The sequence below is a fragment of the Rhincodon typus genome, chromosome 11, assembly GCF_021869965.1.
Source record: "Rhincodon typus isolate 14 chromosome 11, sRhiTyp1.1, whole genome shotgun sequence".
Lineage (NCBI taxonomy): Eukaryota > Metazoa > Chordata > Chondrichthyes > Orectolobiformes > Rhincodontidae > Rhincodon > Rhincodon typus.
Genome location: NC_063342.1, coordinates 41,236,012 through 41,255,894, shown reverse-complemented (window position 1 = coordinate 41,255,894; position 19,883 = coordinate 41,236,012). Strand labels below are relative to the sequence as shown.

Genomic DNA, 19,883 nt, shown 5'->3' with positions numbered 1-19,883 from the left:
CAAGGTGTAGAGCTGGATGAACACAGCAGGCCAAGCTGCATCAGAAGTGGGAAGAAGGGTCTAGACCTGAAACGTCGGCTTTCCTGCTCCTCTGACGCTGCTTGGCCTGCTGTGTTCATCCAACTCTACACCTTGTTATCTCTCTCGCATTCTAAATAGTTAACGTTCTGATGTCTATTCAGCTCTTTTAATGTATTTGACTACGTTGAGTTGAGTAATTGTTTTCTTGTCATCAGAGTACTGCAAGAGAGAGAGCAAAGCATTCAGCAGACTACTTTACATTGTTGAGGCATCTCCTTAACTATGCATACAACAGTAACATTAACCTGCCCAATGCAGAAGTTCTGCTCAACAATGAAATTGACTGGCTCAAGCGGATTAGAGTGAGTAAATTTCTAGAATTCCGGAAATTCAAAATTTGTGTTCAGTAAAGTGAAGAGCTTTGCCTGTGCCTTTATGGACCATATTACTGTTTAAGGTATCAATTCATACTGTGCTTTCATCTACCTGAAGCAGGGTGAATGAATAACACTTCCCTATTAGTGCAGGAAGATAGTGTTGAAATAGCCCAGGGATGAGTCCCCTCGATTTTTCTTCAACGTTATGAACTGAGTTGATGTTATTTTCAAACATTCAGATCCCAGACTGAAACCTGGCTTGACAGGTCACTTTTTGTTTTATTTTAGTGAGATGCTCTTTGAAGCACAATTGTGCATTGCTACAGATTTTCTTTTAACATTAAAATAGAAGTTTATTCTCCAAAAGAAAATATGAAATATAATAAACTAAGCCATTCACCTATGACATAATTTGAAAGAATGCGAAACACCATAAAATACAATCTGATCTAAAACAGCACCATCACGGTATTCAAACGCTAGAGAAAATTTGCTTCTCCGTTGCATCCAAAGGTTTGACTTGGCTATTTCTTTTCAATTTCTGGTCTTGAGAGTTTGATGGCCTCTTCCTTGATTACTCATAAAACTGAGCTTAGACCTTATCAGCTTCAAACCCACTTCAGGGTTCTCACTAAACACTTTTATGGTCTGGAAATTTCAACCAAAATGCTTAAATTGATGTAAACTATTTCTTAACTTTTCTGAACTAATTCCTTTCTCCAGGTGAAACTATTTCATATATCTAACTTCAACCAGGACTTGTGCAAACTGACAAGCCAAAGCTTTCCAGGCTGTGGGTATTTTTCCCTGAGCGCAAAAAAACCCAATTCTTATAACTAACAGGAAGCGAACTTCTTCAATGTTTACTCTGTCAGGTGGTAAAACTCTCCTAATGCAAAGGGCCTCAGGAATTTCTTTTCTTTCATTCATTTATGTTATAGAGTCATACAGCATGGTTCGTGATGCAGATTCTCTCTAAACTGAATGTTCCTTGCATTACTTGCTTAAATTTCCAGCATCTGCAGTATTTTCATCCCCTTGGTGCTATGTTGGTTTATTGAGGTTTGTTTCTAGTTCTGTCTGGACTTATTAATGTAGCTGCTGTAGTGGTATTTCACAAATGCAACAGGATTTGGTGAGCAAAATGGGGAAAAAAGGCACAACTTCTTTAAAAATGAAGAGTACTTTTTGTCCTACAGGAAACATTCATGCACAATTGTTGTGTTAGAAATCTTAGCCTAAGATTTGTTCTTCACAGCTTGCTGTAGCAATTGGCCCTGCAACAAGCATCAATGCATAAAATAAATAAGCTATCCAAGACACAGTTTCGTTTCTGTCACCAATACTGTTAAATTGCCGTGCTATAAGAAATCGCCAAGCCTTGAATATTGAGGGACCAGAATTGTCTAGGTGTGTGTGCAAATTAGCATTTGCTGATGTACATTTATCTGCAGCAGTGGGTTTTGCCGTAAGCCATCTTGCAGTAGTTGAGCAGTCACATACTTTAAAGCAAAATGACCTTGTCCTTCAGCCTATACTCCTGTATAACTGCTTCCCAAATCATCTCCCTTCTCTTGTTGCAACCCCTAACTTCATTCATTGTGAGTTGGCTGAAAATCTATAGTTTGACGGCCACTTATAAAAATTTGTTAGCAGATCAGAGGTGAAGATTTGTTTGTTGGAGTGAGATATGGTAATGAAGTATGTTGTTCCTCAGGCGTGAGCTTGGTGAGTCCCTTTCTCAGTGCCACACTGCTGTGACCTCTTCAGCCCTTCAGCTCTTCGACGACACCATGAAACAAACCCACTACTACAGCCACGTGACCTTCCTCAACTCCTGTCTTCGCCACTTACTCATCCCTCAAGGCCTACAAGTACGTTTTAAGCCCTCAAAATTTGGACCCACCTTTGAGGCTCCATACTCGCAACACCTTCAATGCCTCCAGAAACCATTCTCTCTCTCTAGATTCTCTGCTCAACCCTCTCTGCAATGCGCGGGCACCTCCATTCCCTCTCCTCCTCCTTCCCCTAGCTCAGGCCTCCCTTTCCCAAACTTGCGAAGGATCGCTACTCTTCTATGTTTGACGCAGAATCCACAAGCCGAACGAATGACTTTTCTGCTTCATATTGGACATTAAGAATCGTAAGTTTGCAAGACTCTCCTCTACTCCCTTCCAGTCGGAGACCCACTCACCATTCACAATCGGTGCCCTGTTTCTGGCCACCTCCCAGCCTCCCATTCTGCTGACACCATTCTGCAAATGCAGACCTCCTCCTGCACTGGGCTCTCCAGACTGATGACACTTCCGGTTCAGACACGGCTTCCGGTTCTGGTCCGGCACCCGAGCCAATGCAACTATCGACCAGGATCTACACGAACTTATCCTCTGTTGTGGATGACTCCACAAACGTTGCCCTGGATTCTGCCAATGAAAGGACTGGGACCTGCCTCGACTTCCCTGCAACTTCCACCTCCACTCTGGACTCTGCCTACATTCCAATCACTACATGGACTCCTATCCCAGGATCACTCCTGGGTCCTACTGCCCACCTGCAGCTAACCAGCACTGCTGTTTCTTCCCCCCACCAATCTGAGCACCGCCACAATACACCCTACCTCTCCTCCTCCTTCCCTCTCTCTACCTTACCTCTCCCACAGGCCCCCCCCCCCCCCCCCCTCCAAATCTCCCACCCTGCCCCCAACCCCCCTCCCCTCCCTTTCCCCTATTCCCCCCCCCCCAACCACACCACATCCAACCCTCACCCATCACATGTTATCGCCTTTGTGCCCCGAACCAAACCTCCGCCCCAGCCTCCTCAAGACCCCTGCCCAAAACCCCACCCCTGAACCTTGCAGCATATTCACCATCCCCTGACCTCAGACTGAGGCAAAACAGTCTGCCCTCAGTAAAGGGCTCACGTTTGTACCCCTCCGCCCCCACCTCAACGAGTTCCGTGCCTGCCATGACATGGAACTTTTTATTTTTTTTTCCTCCACTTCCATGTGTCCTTCAATAAAGATTCCCAACTACCCTCCAGGGACCACTTCTCCTGCCTCCAACCTTTCTCCTCCCCTTGGACACCCCTGCCAACCTCTTACCCGCCCTGGATCTCTTCATTGCTAACTGCCAACACAACATCAACTGCCTTGGTCTCCTCTGCCGCCGCCGCCCCCCCACATCCACTCAGACCCGTCTCCCTCCGAGCTTGCAGCGCTCCACTTTCTCCACACAAACCCCTGTTTCAGTATCAAACCCACTGACAAATGAAGGATGGTGGTAGTCTGGAGGACGGACTTCTATGTTGCAGAGGCCGAACGCCAGCTCTCCAATATCGCATCCTACCTCCCCCTTGACCACAACCCCATCAAGCCACTGTCTCCCACACTGTCCGTGACCTCATCACCTCTGACATCCCCTCCAGCGTTACAGTCCCCCATAACCTACTGCCTGGTTCTACCTGCTCCCCAAGATCCACATGCCCAACTACCCTGGCCGACCAGTTGTCACCACATGCTCCTGCTCCACTGAATCCATCTCTTCGTGCCTTGACTCTATTCTCTTCCCCCTTGGTTCAGGCACAATCCACCTACATCCAGGACACAAACCACACCCTCTACCTGCTTGGAAACTTCCACCTCGCTGGCCCCCAGCACTTCATCTTTCAGATGCAATCTCTATACGTTTCCAGGCCTCCAGGTTTTAACCTCTCCAACAGATCCGTCCAGTCACCCCCATCAATACCCTCCTCCACCTTGCCAAACTAGTCCTCATCCTCAATAACTTTTCTTTCAATTCTTCTTGCATTCTCCAAATCCAGGGGGTTTCTATGGGCACTCGAATAGGCCCCAGCTATGCCTACCTGTTTGTCAGTTATGCTGAACAGTCCCTCTTCAGTATGTACACCGGTACTGTTCACCATCTCTTCTGCTGTTACATCGATTACTGCATCCTGGACCCAGGCTGAACTGGAGCAGTTCATTGACTTCTCTAACAACTTCCACCCTGCCCTCAAATTCACTTGGTCTATCTCAGACACCACCCTCCCCTTTCTTGACCTCTGTTTCCATTTCTGGTGACAGTTTACAGAGCGACATTTACTATTATCCCACAGATTCCCATAGCTACCTAGACAACACCATCTCCCTGTATTCTGCAAAAACTCCATCACGTTTTCCCAATTCCTCCTCCTCCGTCGCATCTGCTCTGATGAGGAGACTCCCAAGCTTCTCTGATGTCCTCCTTTTTCAAACAATGATTTCCCCCCCCATCCCAGTCATCCAGACAGCCCTCCACCGTGCCTCCTCCATTCCCTGCTCCATAGTTCTTAACCACCATGCCCCACCCTCCTCCAAACATAATAAAGATGGGGTCCCCCTTCTCCTCACTTTCCGCCCCACCACCCTCTGCATCCAACGTACCATCCTCAAACACTTCAATTAGACCCCACCACCCAGAACAGCTTCCACTCCCCACCCCTCTCTGCCTATGCAAGGACCATTCCCTTTGCCCCTCCTTAGTTTGCGCCACACTCCCCAACCAACCACTCCAGTCTGCCCGGTACTTTCCCCTGTAACAGTAAAAGATGCAACACCTGCCCATACATCATCTCCCTCACCTCCATCCAGGACCTGGAACAGTCCTTCCAGGTGAGACAGAGCTTCACCTGCATCTCCTCCAACCTAGTCTATTGCATCTGGTGCTCTTGGTGTGGTCTTCTGTACATCGGTGAGACCAAATGCAGACTAGATGACTGTATTTCACCAACCATCTTTGCCTGGCCCGTAAAGGCAAGTGTAACCTTCCAGTCACTGCCCATTTTGAGCCCACTCCTCCTCCAACATTTCCGTCCTTGGCCTCCTGCAGTGTTGCAGCGACTCGGAATGCAAATTTGGAGAACAACACTTTTGTCTTCCACCTGAGCACCCTACAGCTCGGAGGAGTCAACATTGAGTGCTCCAGTTTCAAATAACCTTCCCACTCATCCTCAGCTCCCTTTCCAGCCCCACCACCTCCCTTCCATTCCATATTCTGACCCTCCCATCAACCAGGTCATACCTACTACCAGCGTCTACCTATTCGCCATTCCACTACCCCGCCTACCCCACATCCAGTCCTGAAGAAGGGTAATACCCAAAACATTGACTTTTCCTTTCCTCCAGATGCTGTCTGGCTTGCTGGGTACTTCACGCCTCTTGTTTGGCTAAGTAAATTCACGCCCTTGCTTGGAAGTAGTCTTGCAATGAGTATATAAAAGCAAGCTCAAAGGGAGGAGAAGTCTGAAAACTTGATCAATTTGGCAAGAATGAAAAAGAAAGCTTGGTTGAAAGATGTAGATAGAAGCTGGAAAGTTACTTGTTGGTGAGTTAGGTCAGGATAAAGGTTAACCTGTTGGAGGATTGTGGCAGCCAAGTAGTGGCTCGCTGTTTGTGGAATAAAGTGACAATTGTATGAAGATACCTGGAAGTGCATCCCTTTTTGCATTAGACCATAAAACATAGGAGCAGAAGTAGGCCATTCAACCCATCAAGTCTGCTGAACCATCCAGTGGTGATCTGATAATCCTTAACTCCAATTTCCTGCCTTAACCCAGTAATGCTTGATTCCCTTTATAGGATTGAAATCTGTTTATCTCAGCCTTGATTTATTTACTCTTAGCCTTCATCACTATTGCATCACCAACATGAGGTGTTTATCTTTAATTGCGATAATTCACCCCCCACCCAATAATTCTGCAGCTGTGCTAACTGAAATGCAATTCACTTTACCAATGAAGTAAATTCATTGTAACGAGGACTTAATGTGGCACTTTCTCATTTCATTTGAGGAATCAGTTTTGTACAGCTTGGAAAATTAAGAATATTTTGCACAGGGTCTTTCCCTGCAGAGCAGAACAAGGGGCCATGAATGAAAGAAATAATATGTTTTGTATCCTCAGGTTATTCCCCAGTGCTTAATACTGGATTGTGTTTTTTCTTGATGTCAATAAATTTCATAATTCATTTGCGCGCAAGGTTTTAGTGCCACACATACCTCAAGCAGTTATCCTTTTCTAACTAATTTTGAGGTAGTTTATTAGAAACTAACAGTTTATCAATGCAAAAATACTACACAAACACAGTCTAATACATGGTATGAACAGGCGGAAAAGATATCTATATGAGTAAGAATAGTTTGGTATTGAAAAGAATGGTTGGGGGTAGCAAGGGTTGCTGATATCTTGCTAATGTCATTGTTCATTGATTTACTGATCCCTGATTGGAGAAACAGATGGGTGAAATTGGTCTCCATGACTGATAGTGACAGTATTCTCCGTTTGAGAACGTTAGTCTTTGCTTGTTTTTTGCCTCTTAGAATCATACAGCACAGAGAGGCCCTTTGGCCCATTAAGTCTGTACTGAGTTATCTACATTCATCCCACTTTCCAGCACTTGGTCTGTAACCTTGAATGTTATAACATTTGAAGTGCTTGTCCACACAACTTTTAAAGGTTGAGAGGTTTCTTGCCTCTATTATCCTCCCCAGCAGTTCATTCCAGATTCCCACCACCCTCCAGGTGAAAAAGTTATTCCTCAAACTCCCCCTCTGCACCTTTTGCTTTCACCTTAAAATTATGCTCTGTCATAATTTACCATCCAATCTGTGCCCTTCATAAGATTATACATCTTAGTCATGTTTCCCCCCAGCCCTTCAGCCTTTTTTGCTCTGAAGAAAACCCAAACCTGTCTAGCCTGTTTTTGTAGCTAACATCTTTCCTATAAGAAAGGACCAGAACTACACACTACACACCACATTCCAGCTGTGGCCTAAACAAAGTTTTGTACAGTTGCAACATAACCTCCCTATACTTATCACTGCCACGACTGATAAAGACAAATGTCCCATATGGGGTGCCGCCTTAACTACCCTAATAACTTATCCTACCACCTTCAGGGATCTGGGGACAAGGACTCAAGATCCCTTTGTTCCTCTGAGCTTCCTAATGTCAGTCATTTAGATTTCTTTTGTTATCAGATATCCAGAATCTCTTTGTTTTCTTATAACTTTATAAGTTATCTCCTGTCCAAAGTGAGTGTTTTCCTCGTCTAGTCTATTTATATACCTTACTTATCGGAGGTAATCCCTGACCGTTGGTATTCACTTATCCATTGACAAGACACAGCTTCAAGATAATCCCTCCTGCTTGCTTAGAGCAGGGTTCCACAAGTGAAATTTTACTTTGTATTTTGTTACCATGGTTAAGTAAGGTATCTACTTCTGAAGAAAAGAACTTCATTGTAACACCTCATTCGTAAAACTGCAGTTGTAACAATGCATTCCTTCAGCAATGTAGTTAAGCACTGTGTGAGATTCCATGGTCAAATATTTAAATAATTTGCTAGTTTTGAACATTTTCATGGGGATAACTCCAAATATGAAAAATAAACCATTCCTACATTATTTACTTTGGGCATTCATTTCTTATCATCCTATATTGAGTTTGTGAAGGAAAACGCTGAACCACCTGCTGTAAGATGAAAACTTGTATTTAATGTCAAGCTACATGTTAACTTCCAAGAGAGAATTGGTACATCTGAGGTATTGCCAAAAGGTGACATACTTTTCCTTCTGAAAACCAAAAACAATTCATAACCTTAGTATAATATTTGTGGAAGTTGAACTTGTTTAAATAGAATTATTTCTTTCTATTTGTTCCTGAGATGTGGACATGGCTCACTATCTCACTCGTACTGCATTTCTTACTGATCCCAAATTGTCCTACAACTGAGTGGCTTAATTGTCCAATTCAGAGGACCGTTCAGGGTCAACCACGTTGCTGGGTCCGGAGTCACATGTAGGCTGCGCCAGGTAAGGAAGGCAGATTTCCTTCTCCGCCATTCCCTTTCCCTAGGTTTGTCCTGATCTACAGCAAGATAGACCCACCAGAGACAGCAACGTGATGACATATTATTGGGAAGGAATTACCTTGGAAGTCTTCAACTTTGACTTCCTAATTCACTGATAGGGTGATGAAATTGCTAGCTGAGCCAGCATTTATTACCGAGCCCGAATTGTCCTGAATGCTTTTAGGAAGCAACCATATTGCTGTCAGTCTAGAGTCGTCTGTAGGCTAGTTAAGGATAGATTTCCACGTATTCTACAGTACTTGACCTGGACAGTTCTAATGAACTGTAAATGTCCTTAAAGTCATTGCTGCAAGCAAAAATCCTGCTTTCCTCACTGAAGTTTTCCTTGTTTTGTTTGCAAGCTATTTCATTTAGGAATGACTAGGACTGCACATGAGTGGCACAGTATTAAAACTTTCATATGGACTGTCTGGGCAAAAATTATCCTCAGCAGCCTAACGTTTTGGCATTAACATTGATTCTGAAAGACAACCATGCTCCACATAGTTGCAATTTAAGGAACGTAACTGACTCTCAATGGGGGCACCTGTGCTGTGCTTATGGATGATGACACCCTATATATGAGAAATTTAAAAAATGAAAACAGTTGGCTATGTTAAACTTTGCACATAATCTTCTAAAATGTTCCAAATGCAGTTCTTGTATTTGTGGCACTAACTTTCATGATGTGTTTTTAGTTAATTTTTCTTGCCTAATTTTTTTCCCTAAATGTTAGGATGAGGTGAAAAGGACAAGTGAAACTGGTGTTGAAGAAACAATTCTAGAGGGTCATCTTGGAGTTACAAAGGAGCTTTTGGCATTCCAGACACCCGAAAAGAAATATCATATGGGCTCAGAGAAGGGTGGAGCAAATCTTATTAAGGTATTTTCTAATAAAGGACTGAAGATGTGATGTAGTGTATACTTTGTTCAATTCTATAGTGTCATGAAAATGGCAAACCTATTGGTTTTGCTTATGCTTTAATATATCTGGGCTGAAATTATAGCGGTTTAATTAAATATTAACAGTCTAACAAGTTTTGAGATGTGCAGAGCAGTATCTTTTTTGCATAAGGTGAATTATAACCCTTTTTGAACAGTACAAATACTGAAAATTAAATTTTGATTTTTGTTTAATGTGTGCAGGTATTTGTCTCTCTTGCTTTTTGGTCTGCTGGTTATCAATAGAACTTATTTACTGCTGCGGTTCTTTCAGGTTATGCTTGAAGTTTCTACGGAAGCTCTTGAAGCCCTATATAACTGAATAAGGAAGGAAGGAAGGAAATATGCACCGAAAAGCGCATCTCTGTGGATGCTGCAAACCTAAAATAATAGAAAATACTGGAAATACTCGGCAAGTCAGGAATAAGAAGTAGAATTAATGTTTCAGGTTGATGATCTTTGATTGGAAACTGGCAAAAGTTAGATTGAGCATTTTTCAAGCAAAGGGCAGGGATTGAGGTAACAAATAAAGTCTCCTTTGGGGTACAAAGTAGGACAGATTTAGCTGAATAAGAATGAGGATGCGTAGCAAAAAGATGATGTAATGAGACAAGAAAGGAAGGATGGGTCTAAATGTGAAGTGGCAGAACCATTAACAACTGCAGCAGAAAAACTGGGGTCAGTGATTATGATCTGAAATTGTTAAATGTAGTGTTATGTTTGAAGTGCATAATTGAAATATTTTGTGTTGAACTTCAGAAATGTGTGGGAGAAACAGGCATCATGGGGAGATTCAAAGTAAGCTCTTGGAAGTTTGAGCTTGCAAAACATTGAAGCAGTCTACATATTGTGAAAGTCGGGTTGCTGTGGTGGAAGTTGAAGTAACAGTATGCTTCTCGTAGGGAGGCAAAAACATGACCGCAGAACTACTACAGAGAATTTGCCTGCTTCTGTCAGGACTTTGACATTTTGTTTCACTTAAATCTTGTCCTGTTCAGTGGTTGAAGTGCCTTTGACGACTTGGTCTTCTGCTCTCATCCCTTTCACTCCCTCTGAGAACCACATAAAGGTTTTTCTGTGTTTGCCTTGCAGTCCACCACCTTCCATGTTAAATAGTTTTTTTTCTATATTCAGTCACGAAATGTAGGCATCGTAGGCTGGGCAAGTATTTATTTTGCATCCTTTCTTGCCCTTGAACTGAGTAACTTGCTGGTTCATTTCGGAGTGCAGTGAAAAGGCAACCACATTTGCTGTGGATTTGGAGTCATGTCTGCCACTGCAGTTAACAACAGCAGATTTCTTTTGTCCCTATTTCTTCTCCACCCCCCCCACCCCCCATGACTTTTTAATGACACTGGACAGTGGATAATGGTTACATGGTTGCCATGGTTTTAGTTATTATTGACTTCAGATCTCACCATTTACCATGGTGAGATTCAAACCTGTGTCCCCAGGATATTAGTCTCAGACTTTGATTTACTAGTCTAGTGATATTACTGTTGTGCTGTAACCCACCTGAGATGAGCCTTGTTATTTTCACAACCCCAAGCTTTGTGCTGCCATCAAAGCTCATTTTGCCATTCCTTGTATTTTAGTATCCTGAAGAGACTGGACCTTCTACACCACTGTAGTACACTTATTGATCACACTATAATACCTCCCCTTGCAGATGCTCACCTGCCTTTTAACCCCATGTCTCCCTTTCCAAATATCCAAGGTCTAACTGCCTGCGAGGTGTAATCACTTTTGTAAGACATAACCTTTCTATTCTTGAGCATGACCATGATATTTTTTTTCGTTCACCTAACAATTCAAAGTTTTCTCATTCTTCTACCTTTTTGGTACCCTCTAAAGGAGGTAAAACTTAACAAAACCTCTAGCATATGGGAAAATGGGTGTGGTTGTTGGAAGTCAGTCTTCTCAGCTGCAGGAAATCTCTCCAGGACTTCCTCGGAGTAGTGTCCTTGGCCCAACCATCTTTAGCTGCTTCATCAACAACCTTTCCTCCATCATAAGATCAGAAGTGGGGATGTTTGCCGATGATGGCACAATGTTCACCATTCGCGACTCCTCCGATACTGAAGCAGTCCATGTTCAAATGCAACAAGACCTGGAGGGTATCTGGGGCAAGTAACGTTCATGCTACACGAATATCAGGCAATGACCATCAGCATTAAGAAATAATCTCACCACAATCCCTTGACATTTAGTGATGTTACCATCACTGAATCCCCTGCTACCAACAATCTTGGGGTTACTATTGACCAGAAACGCAACTAGACCTGCTGTATTGGCTACTAGAACGGTTGAGAGGGTAGGAATACTGCGACAAGTAATCACTTCCTGACTCTCCCAAGCCTGTCCACTGCCTACAAGGCACAAGTCAGGAGTGTGGTAGAATACTCCCCACTTGTCTGATGAGTGCAGCTCCAACAGCATTCAAAGCAACAGTTCAAGAAGGCAGATCACCACCATCATCTGAAGGGCAACAGTTGGAGGCATGGGCAGAAAAATGGCAGATGCAATTTAACCTGGACTTATGTGAAGTGATGCATTTGGAAGGTCAAGTGAAAGTGGAAATTATAGTGAATGGCAGAAGCCTTGGAAGTATGGATATGAATAGGGATCTGAGTATGCAGGTCTACAAATCACTGAAGGTGGCAGTGCAGGTAGATAGGGTGGTTAAAAAAAGCCTATGGCATGCTTGCCTTCATGGAAAGAGGCATTGACTATAAGGATACGCAAGTTATGCTGCTGTTCTATAGAATTTCAAGTAGGCCATGCTTGGAAATACTGCATACAGTTCTGGTCACCACACTACCAGGAGGATGTGGATGCTTTGGACAGGGTATATAAAAGGTTTATCAGGATGTTGCCTGGCATGGGGAATTTTAGCTATGAAGAACGGTTGGATAGACTGGGTTTATTTTCACTGGAACGCAGGAGATTGAGGGACACTCTGATAGTTTATAAGAATGTGAATAGCACGGATAGAATGGAGCGTTTGAGGCATTTTCCCAGGGTAGAAGGATCAGTTACTACCGGACACTGGCTCAAGGTGCAGCAAGGGGCGGGGGGGTGGAGTTTGAGATGTGCAAGGCAAGATTTTCACACAAAGGGTGGAGAGTGCATGGAATGTGCTGTCAGTGGTGGTGGAAGCAGACACAATAGCAGCATCCAAGAAGCACCTGGAGGAATACATCTATAGGAGGGGAGTAGAGGGATACAGATCCTGTAAGTGAAGACAGTTTTAGTATGGAAGGGCAGAATGTGTCAACATAGGCTTGGATGGCCAAAGGGCATGTTCCTGTGCTGTATAGTTCTTTTGTTCTTATTTGTAGCGATGGGCAGTTAATGCTAGCCAACCATAGACACCCGCATGTCATAAATGAGTGTTTCAAAAAAAAAGGAACAGCAGCTTATTCATTCAACCTAGAGAAATCTATGTCAAATAGTGTCCCAGGAAACCTGCCCTGGGGAGCATAAGAAATAGGACCAGGAATAGGCTATTCAGCCTCTCAGCCAGCTCTACCAATCAATAGGATCATGGTTGACATCTGCTTTCCTCCCCTTTCCCCGTAACTCTTGATTCTCCTGCTGATCAAGAATCCGTCTCGGCCTTAAATATGCACAAAGATTCTGCCCTGAAGACACTAAACTCTGAGAGAGGTTCCTCCTCATCAGTCTTAAATAGGTGCCTCTTTATTCTGAGACCGTGCCCTCTGATCCGTGACTGTCCCACGAGAGCAAACGTTTTCAGCATTTACCCTGTCAAGGCTCTTAAGAATCCTGTGTTTCAATGAGATCACCTATCATTCTTCTAAGAGGATGTTGAACGAAAAGGCAAAAAACAAGACTACGCTAAAAAATCCAAAGTAGTTGGTTATCCTGGCTGTAATTGAACTAGATGTGCTGATGGAATTTGTATCTGGAAGTATAGGCTGATTTTGCAGGGAGTCTAAGGGGGGGTACACTAAATTAATACTTGGTCTCTGAACGTAAAATTTTAAGATTAAACAAACTAGGGGTTCATTGCCTGTATTCAGAAGGTTAAGGGGTAGTTCGATCAAAGAATTCAGAATATTAAGGGGAACAAATAGGATATATGGGACGAAAGTGTTTCTGATTAGGAGTCTAGGGGGCATAGTCTAAAAATTTAGACCTTTCAAGTAGTAGATGTTTGAAACTCTCCTGCCCACAGCATTGATGCTGAATCAATTGTCAGTCTCGAATCTGAGGTGTTTAGATTTCTGAGAGCCAAAGGGAAATAAGAATTATGGGACAAAGACTGGGAGATAGAGTTGGGTCACAGATTAATTTCAACTTCATTGAACTGTGGAGCAGGTTGGAAGGGCTTTTGATGTGAACTCTTAATATGTGTGTATTTCTCTGACCCACTTAAGCCTACTTCAGTTTTTTGAAGTTTCCCCAGTCCTGTTTTCCTTTATAGTCCAAGGCAGCCGGCACAACTGTTAGGCTTCTGAAGAATCTCCTTATCTGCTTTATAATTTATACTTTTCCTCCGTACGCTTTCCATCCTTTTCACCCTTTATAACTGCCCTAAATCACTCTAATCAGTATTACCTTTTGTGCTTTCTAAAAGTTCCTCTGAAGCTTCTCAACACTTCTACATTTTATCATATGTTAGCAATTACAATTTTTCTCCAATTTGTGACTGCCCCTCTCTCCACAACCCAAATGTTTCCTTCTCCTTCATACCACTTCAGAACTCTTTTAAGGCTGTCATGCTGTCATTGAATTGCATTTGCATTCAAATTGCTACAAACTGACAAATGGTAATTTTTTAAAAAAATTGTTCATGCCTCATTAGTCCTATATTCAAATTGTTTTGCAGTTTACACAGTAGAAATAGAGTATAATAATATAGTTACATGTACTTTTTTGTGTGCAATTATATATGCTGTAGTTTTGCTCATTTCCTCCTGGCCATTGCCTGTACCATTACGTAAAACCAGCGCACCAAAATCCCATTTCTATCTCTCTTGGTTCACTTTCAGTCTGTTACTTCTGCATAGGTTTTTGTTGACAAATGCTTCTCAGTCTAATCTCAGTCCTTAGCAACGTATTTGGCAGCTTTCTATGAGCAATACCACGGGGGATTATATGCATTTTATGGCATACTTGCATTTCCTATGCGCATGCAAAGTAACTAATCCCTATTTATCTGAGAAATTACTGCACAATCAAAACCAGTAAAATAATTACATTATCATCATGACTTTTTAGGATCTGGGGCAAGATGTGGGTACAAAATGGTGAACTGCAATGTCCTTTGAGGTGGAGGAGCAGAATTGTCCTGGATTGGATTGCTGGTGCCCTTCATGACTGACAAGAGGCTCATATTTCATTTCTACCCAAGACACATTTGATTCCAGATTCCAAAAGGTTTTTGTCAGCCAACATCTTAAGTGGGAGAGAATGGTCAACAGATTGAATTTAAGAGTTTGACATAAGCATTTAAGTTTATTATGACTTGTCACCTATTTACATATCCTTCTGTGTCCAAATTGTGAAGTTTTCTGGTTTTAGACTGTAACACTGATTTGCGTTTGACAGTCCTAATCTCACTACTTTTTGGAGCTTAAAGGCTGAATCTTTGTGGAAAATAAGTCTGAGTTAGCTCAAACAATTGCACAACATTTCAACACGTTTCAAAAAAACCTAATATTTTGGCAACTTATAGAAACATTTTTTAAAATTCCCCAAATGGTTATACTTTGCTCAGCTCCCATTTGACTATTGTATCACTCTGGGAATTTTAAACATGAATTGATCATTTTTCTCTGAAGTATTTGTTTATTGTTCATGCACTGCAGACAATGAAACTAAATTAAATGAGTAACTAAAATCTCTCTTTCTCACTTGAATCGATAGGAGCTGATAGATGACTTCATATTTCCAGCCTCTAATGTTTATCTCCAGTATAAGAAGAGCGGAGAATTGCCATCTGAGCAGGCCATACCGGTCTGTAGTGCACCTGCTGCAATCAATGCCAGCTTTGAGTTGTTGGTAGCACTGGCTGTTGGCTGTGTGCAAAATCTCAAACAAATAGTGGATACTATGACGGATATGTATTATGCAGGTATTTGAAAATTGTTCATTAGATAAGATGGTGAGCATGTAGATGAATGTTTGTAGTCTTCATGAATGCATTGAATGCATGAATTTTGTTGAATGATTGCTATAAGTTTTTGCTATTTCAACTAAGGTTCAGTTGATAGTTGATAGCATTTTTGTCTGATCAAAAGGCTACAGATCAAAGTATCACTCCAGGGACTTGAGCATAAACATTTAGGAGGAGCCATCATTACGATAAAATATTGAACCTGAGACCTGATCTATCCACTATGAGTATAAAATATCGTTTGGCTGAATTTTGTTTATAAACAAAGTGTCCTGGTGACATTTGTCCTCAGCATCACAAAAACAAATTATCTTTTTATTGCTTGAGGGCTCAAATTCACCGCTGCTTTGTTATAGCAATAACTCCAATTCAAAATTACTACATTGGTGGTAAAGGGCCTTGGGATGTCTTATGGGCATGTAAGTTGCTTTATAAATGCAAGTCTAGGTATGATGCAATGGGTGTTAAAAGTTTCTTTCGATGTCTCTGGGCAGAGTCAAAATCCTTGCTCTTAATTATGTAGGAGATGTGCATTATCAGGTGAAATGATGTGATCTTTATTACCAAGGTCCTAACTTCTTTCTTGGCTCATTTTTCTAAATGGATATGATTTTCCTTTCATGTCTTTTCCTTCCTCTTGTGTCCCTAAAATTAACAGGTTAAAAAGCCCAGAATCATACACACATATGACTAAGTCCTGCAAAATTGGAATAAAAGCAGAAAAGGCTGGAAATACTTAGCAAGTTAGGCAGCATCAGTAAGCAAACAAACAGTTAACATTTCAGGTTGGTGACACTTAACCAGAATCTGAGACATTAACTTTTTATCCACGGATGCTGCCTGACCTACATATTTCCAGCATTTAATCCCAAAGTTTCAAGCTTTATAGTGTGGAGAGCTTAACTTTTGTTCTGTGCCCTGCCATCAAAACAGCCTGCTGATGCTCAGGAACTCCTAACTGAAGAATGGCTTCTGGAATGGCATGAAAGTGGTAGCAAATTCAGAGCAATAATTTAACTGGTTTTGCCTTTACTGAGAAAGAAATGTGTTAACGTGGATGGGTAGTCATGTATAAAGGTGACTTGGATAATGTTTGGTATGTTCCCTGGTTTGCCTTCTACAGAAGGGTCATTGGACCCAAAACATTAGCTCCGATTTGTTTCTTCACGGATGCTGCCAGACCTGTTCAGCTTTTCCAGCAATTTTGTCTTTATTCCTGATTTACAGCATTCGCAGTTCTTTTGGTTTTTATTTTGTATTTGATGTTGGAACAAAAAGTGAAACATTCAAAGCAGCATGTTACATAAAATGGCCATCTTTTTCCTTGCATTTTCTTTGCTTTTATTTTGATTCATAAAATATTTGCCTTTTACTATTTCAGCCAATTTTGTTTGAACTCTATTATGAATGAAGATATTGTCCTATGTGTAATTGTTTTAGGAATTATGAAGTTTACAATGACTTTTAATAATTCTGGCAACAGCATAGTGCAGTCTTTTCTGATTTTAACCTATTTTCTGAAGAAGGGTCTAGACCCGAAACGTCAGCTTTCCTGCTCCTCTGATACTGCTTGGCCTGCTGTGTTCATCCAGCTCTACACCTTGTTATCCTGGTATTCAGTTTGTTGCCTTAATTACTTGCTGCAATTGGGTGGTGACTTGATGTGGTTCATGAACAAGGGCACCCTTTGTATTGCAACATTCTGCAATCTCTCCGTTTTAAGTGATGTTCTGCTTTTCTATACTTCCTCCAAATTGGGCATGCTCACATATTTTCCCACATAATACATAGATTTACCAATTTTTTGTGCGCTCACATGGCCTAAAAATATCTCTTTGCAGTATCATAGTTTGTTGTTCACAACTTGTTTTCCAACCTACTTTTCGTGGAATCAGCATATTTGGCTGCAGTTTAGTGGATCCTTTTGTGCAAGACATTCATATAGATTGTAAATTGTTTAGGCTCCAACACTGATCCCTGCAGCTCTCTGCAAGTTACAATTGGCTATCTTGGAATTTTCACCCGTTTATCCCAAGTCTGGTTCCATTTTCTCAGTCATCTATCCATAATAAAATGACCCTCTACCATAATTCATGTCTACTAACCTTTTGTATGGCACCTTAGCGAATGTTTTTGACGATCCACAGATCCTACAGTTACCTAGCTTTTATCCACCCTCATTCACAAAGAATGTTAATAAATTTGTCAGACACTATTTCCTTTGAGACAAAAACCATGTTGAATCTCCCTGTTTGTGTTCTAATTTTCTAAATGCTTGCCAGGATCCTGTGAATGGATTTAAGCATTTTAATATGGCAAGTGTAAGACTAACTGGCCCATAGTTTCTTGCTTTCTGTCTCCCTTCCTTGAACAGAAGTGTTAAATTTGTGGTTTTCCAATCTGCTGAGATGTTCAGAGTCGAGAAAGATGTTGGAAGATTATAAATAGTGGATCTACTATTTCTGTGGGATCTTCTTTTAAGACCTGCTGATGCATGTCTTCATTTCAGTCTTAAGTTCCATTAGTCTTTCTTTGAATGATATTGCTAGTTTGAACTTAGTCCAGGTACTGAATACCCGCATTCTAGGAGCAAAAGAAATTTAATGGCGTAAAGTTGCAAAATTAGTGATAGCTGTGTGGTTATCTCCACCAGATAATAACTTCAGTAATTCAGTTTCTATTTCATGCCGTAAGAATTGAATATAAAATACTCTTGAGTACCCAATAACTGAGCTAGTTAAAACCATATTTTTAATGGGTGTGTTTATGAAATGTTTTTTAAAGGCTCACTCTATTTATCTTCAAAACAAAAACTGTCTACATTGTGTATTGTGAGCAGAAACCCAAACATTAGCTATCCTCTAAGATATCCCATGGGACAGTCATCACAACACAGACACATTCGATCAGTATTTAATTTTCCACTGCAGTGGTAGTAGTTTTGATCTGCTTCAACCTTTTTCGTTGCAGTGAGAAGTCCATAGTGCGAACCACTTTTGAAAATGTTCTGGTGTTCCAGTGTGGCATTTTGAAATCTGTCTGAAATTTTAATCACTGATTGTAAGGTTTCAATTTTTTAGGTTGTGAAGCATTGACAGAGTGGGAATATTTGCCACCAGTAGGACCGCGTCCATCGAAAGGATTTGTAGGATTAAAGAATGCTGGTGCTACGTGTTACATGAACTCTGTTATTCAGCAGCTGTACATGATCCCAGCTATTAGAAATGGTATCCTTACTATTGAAGGCACTGGTAGTGATGTTGATGATGATACATCTGGTGATGAGAAGCAGGATAATGAGGTGAACACAAGTTACAACTATTACTTGTACATCAAAACAAGTTTTAGTGTGTGGTGAAAAGCTTAAATCTTGAACTCTGTGGAGCACTTTTTTTTAACCCAAGCTGTTGCTAAATGTCATTGGCAACAACAATATACTGGAAGTATTTTTAATTTATTTTATTAATGTCGTGAAATTTTCTTGAAATAGACATGCATTTGACTTTTGTATTTACACTAAAATGTTTTGGAAACCAATCCTTAAATGCAGAAAAACAATATATTCTAAGGTATCATATGTTTTAACTTTTTATTATTTGCAACAGTCTTCATAGTTCTATATACATGGGTCATTCATTTTTTATTCGGCTGGGCTGTGTTGCCAAAATAATGGTAAAGCTAATGGTGCTTTATCTATTCCCGCATAAATGGTGCAGCAACTTGAAGTAAGGGCTGGATGTGCAGTTAAATGCAAACATGAAAAGATGCTGTCCCGAGTTCCGAAGCTGCACTGTTGGCTTCACAAAATCAGTTTCACTGCCTGCTTTACCATTGACATTGGTCAAATATTATGAAGTAATTATTTTTTCTGCCGGAGAAACAAACTAAACACACTAGACATTTTGGAATAAATGATTAAAAGTATAAATACCCTTTGAACAATCTAATTAGTGTTAATGATTTAAAATCAACATCTCTGACACTGAGAGTCACTATTAAAGGTGGACTCTTGTTCCTTTATATTGTGAGTAGACTCAAGATTTTAAACTGAAATTTGAAACGACCTGTTCTCCTTTCGTATTGCGCCTCAATCAGTTTGTACCATCACCAAACCGCCACCGTTTTCACCCCCCCCAAAAAAACCCATTGAATGCACCTCACTTTCTTGAATAGATTTGTAGCTCGGGCTATAGATGCTGTGGTTGATTTGCTCACCAAGCTGGTTCACTAGTTCACAAATGTTTCATTACCTTGCTCGGTAACAGCATCAGTGCAGCCTCCGATAAAGCACTGTTGTGTTTTCCTGCCTGGTATTCATGGCTGTTGGAGTTGGTTACCTCACTTCCAGTATTCCTTCGCAGTGGTGTATACAGAGGGTCTAATTCTACGTGTTTATTGATGGCCTTCTTGGTGGAGAACCAGGCCTCTAGAAATTCTCGTGCTTGTCTCTGGCCTGTCCGAGGATCCTGATGTTGTCCCAATCAAACTGGTGGTGATTCACATGGAGAAGGAG

The 19,883-nt window shown here is 41.4% G+C and overlaps 1 protein-coding gene across 2 annotated transcripts in view; it reads left to right on the top strand.

The window, feature by feature from the left end:
* Positions 1 to 19,883, top strand: part of usp9 (ubiquitin specific peptidase 9) — a 161,930-nt gene that overhangs the window by 100,510 nt on the left and 41,537 nt on the right. For both annotated transcript variants that reach the window (XM_048603190.1, XM_048603191.1), the window contains 4 exons: positions 237 to 383; positions 9,020 to 9,166; positions 15,121 to 15,328; positions 18,451 to 18,671. In XM_048603190.1, the coding sequence (XP_048459147.1) occupies positions 237 to 383; positions 9,020 to 9,166; positions 15,121 to 15,328; positions 18,451 to 18,671 (723 nt within the window). The remainder of the gene's footprint in view (positions 1 to 236; positions 384 to 9,019; positions 9,167 to 15,120; positions 15,329 to 18,450; positions 18,672 to 19,883) is intronic.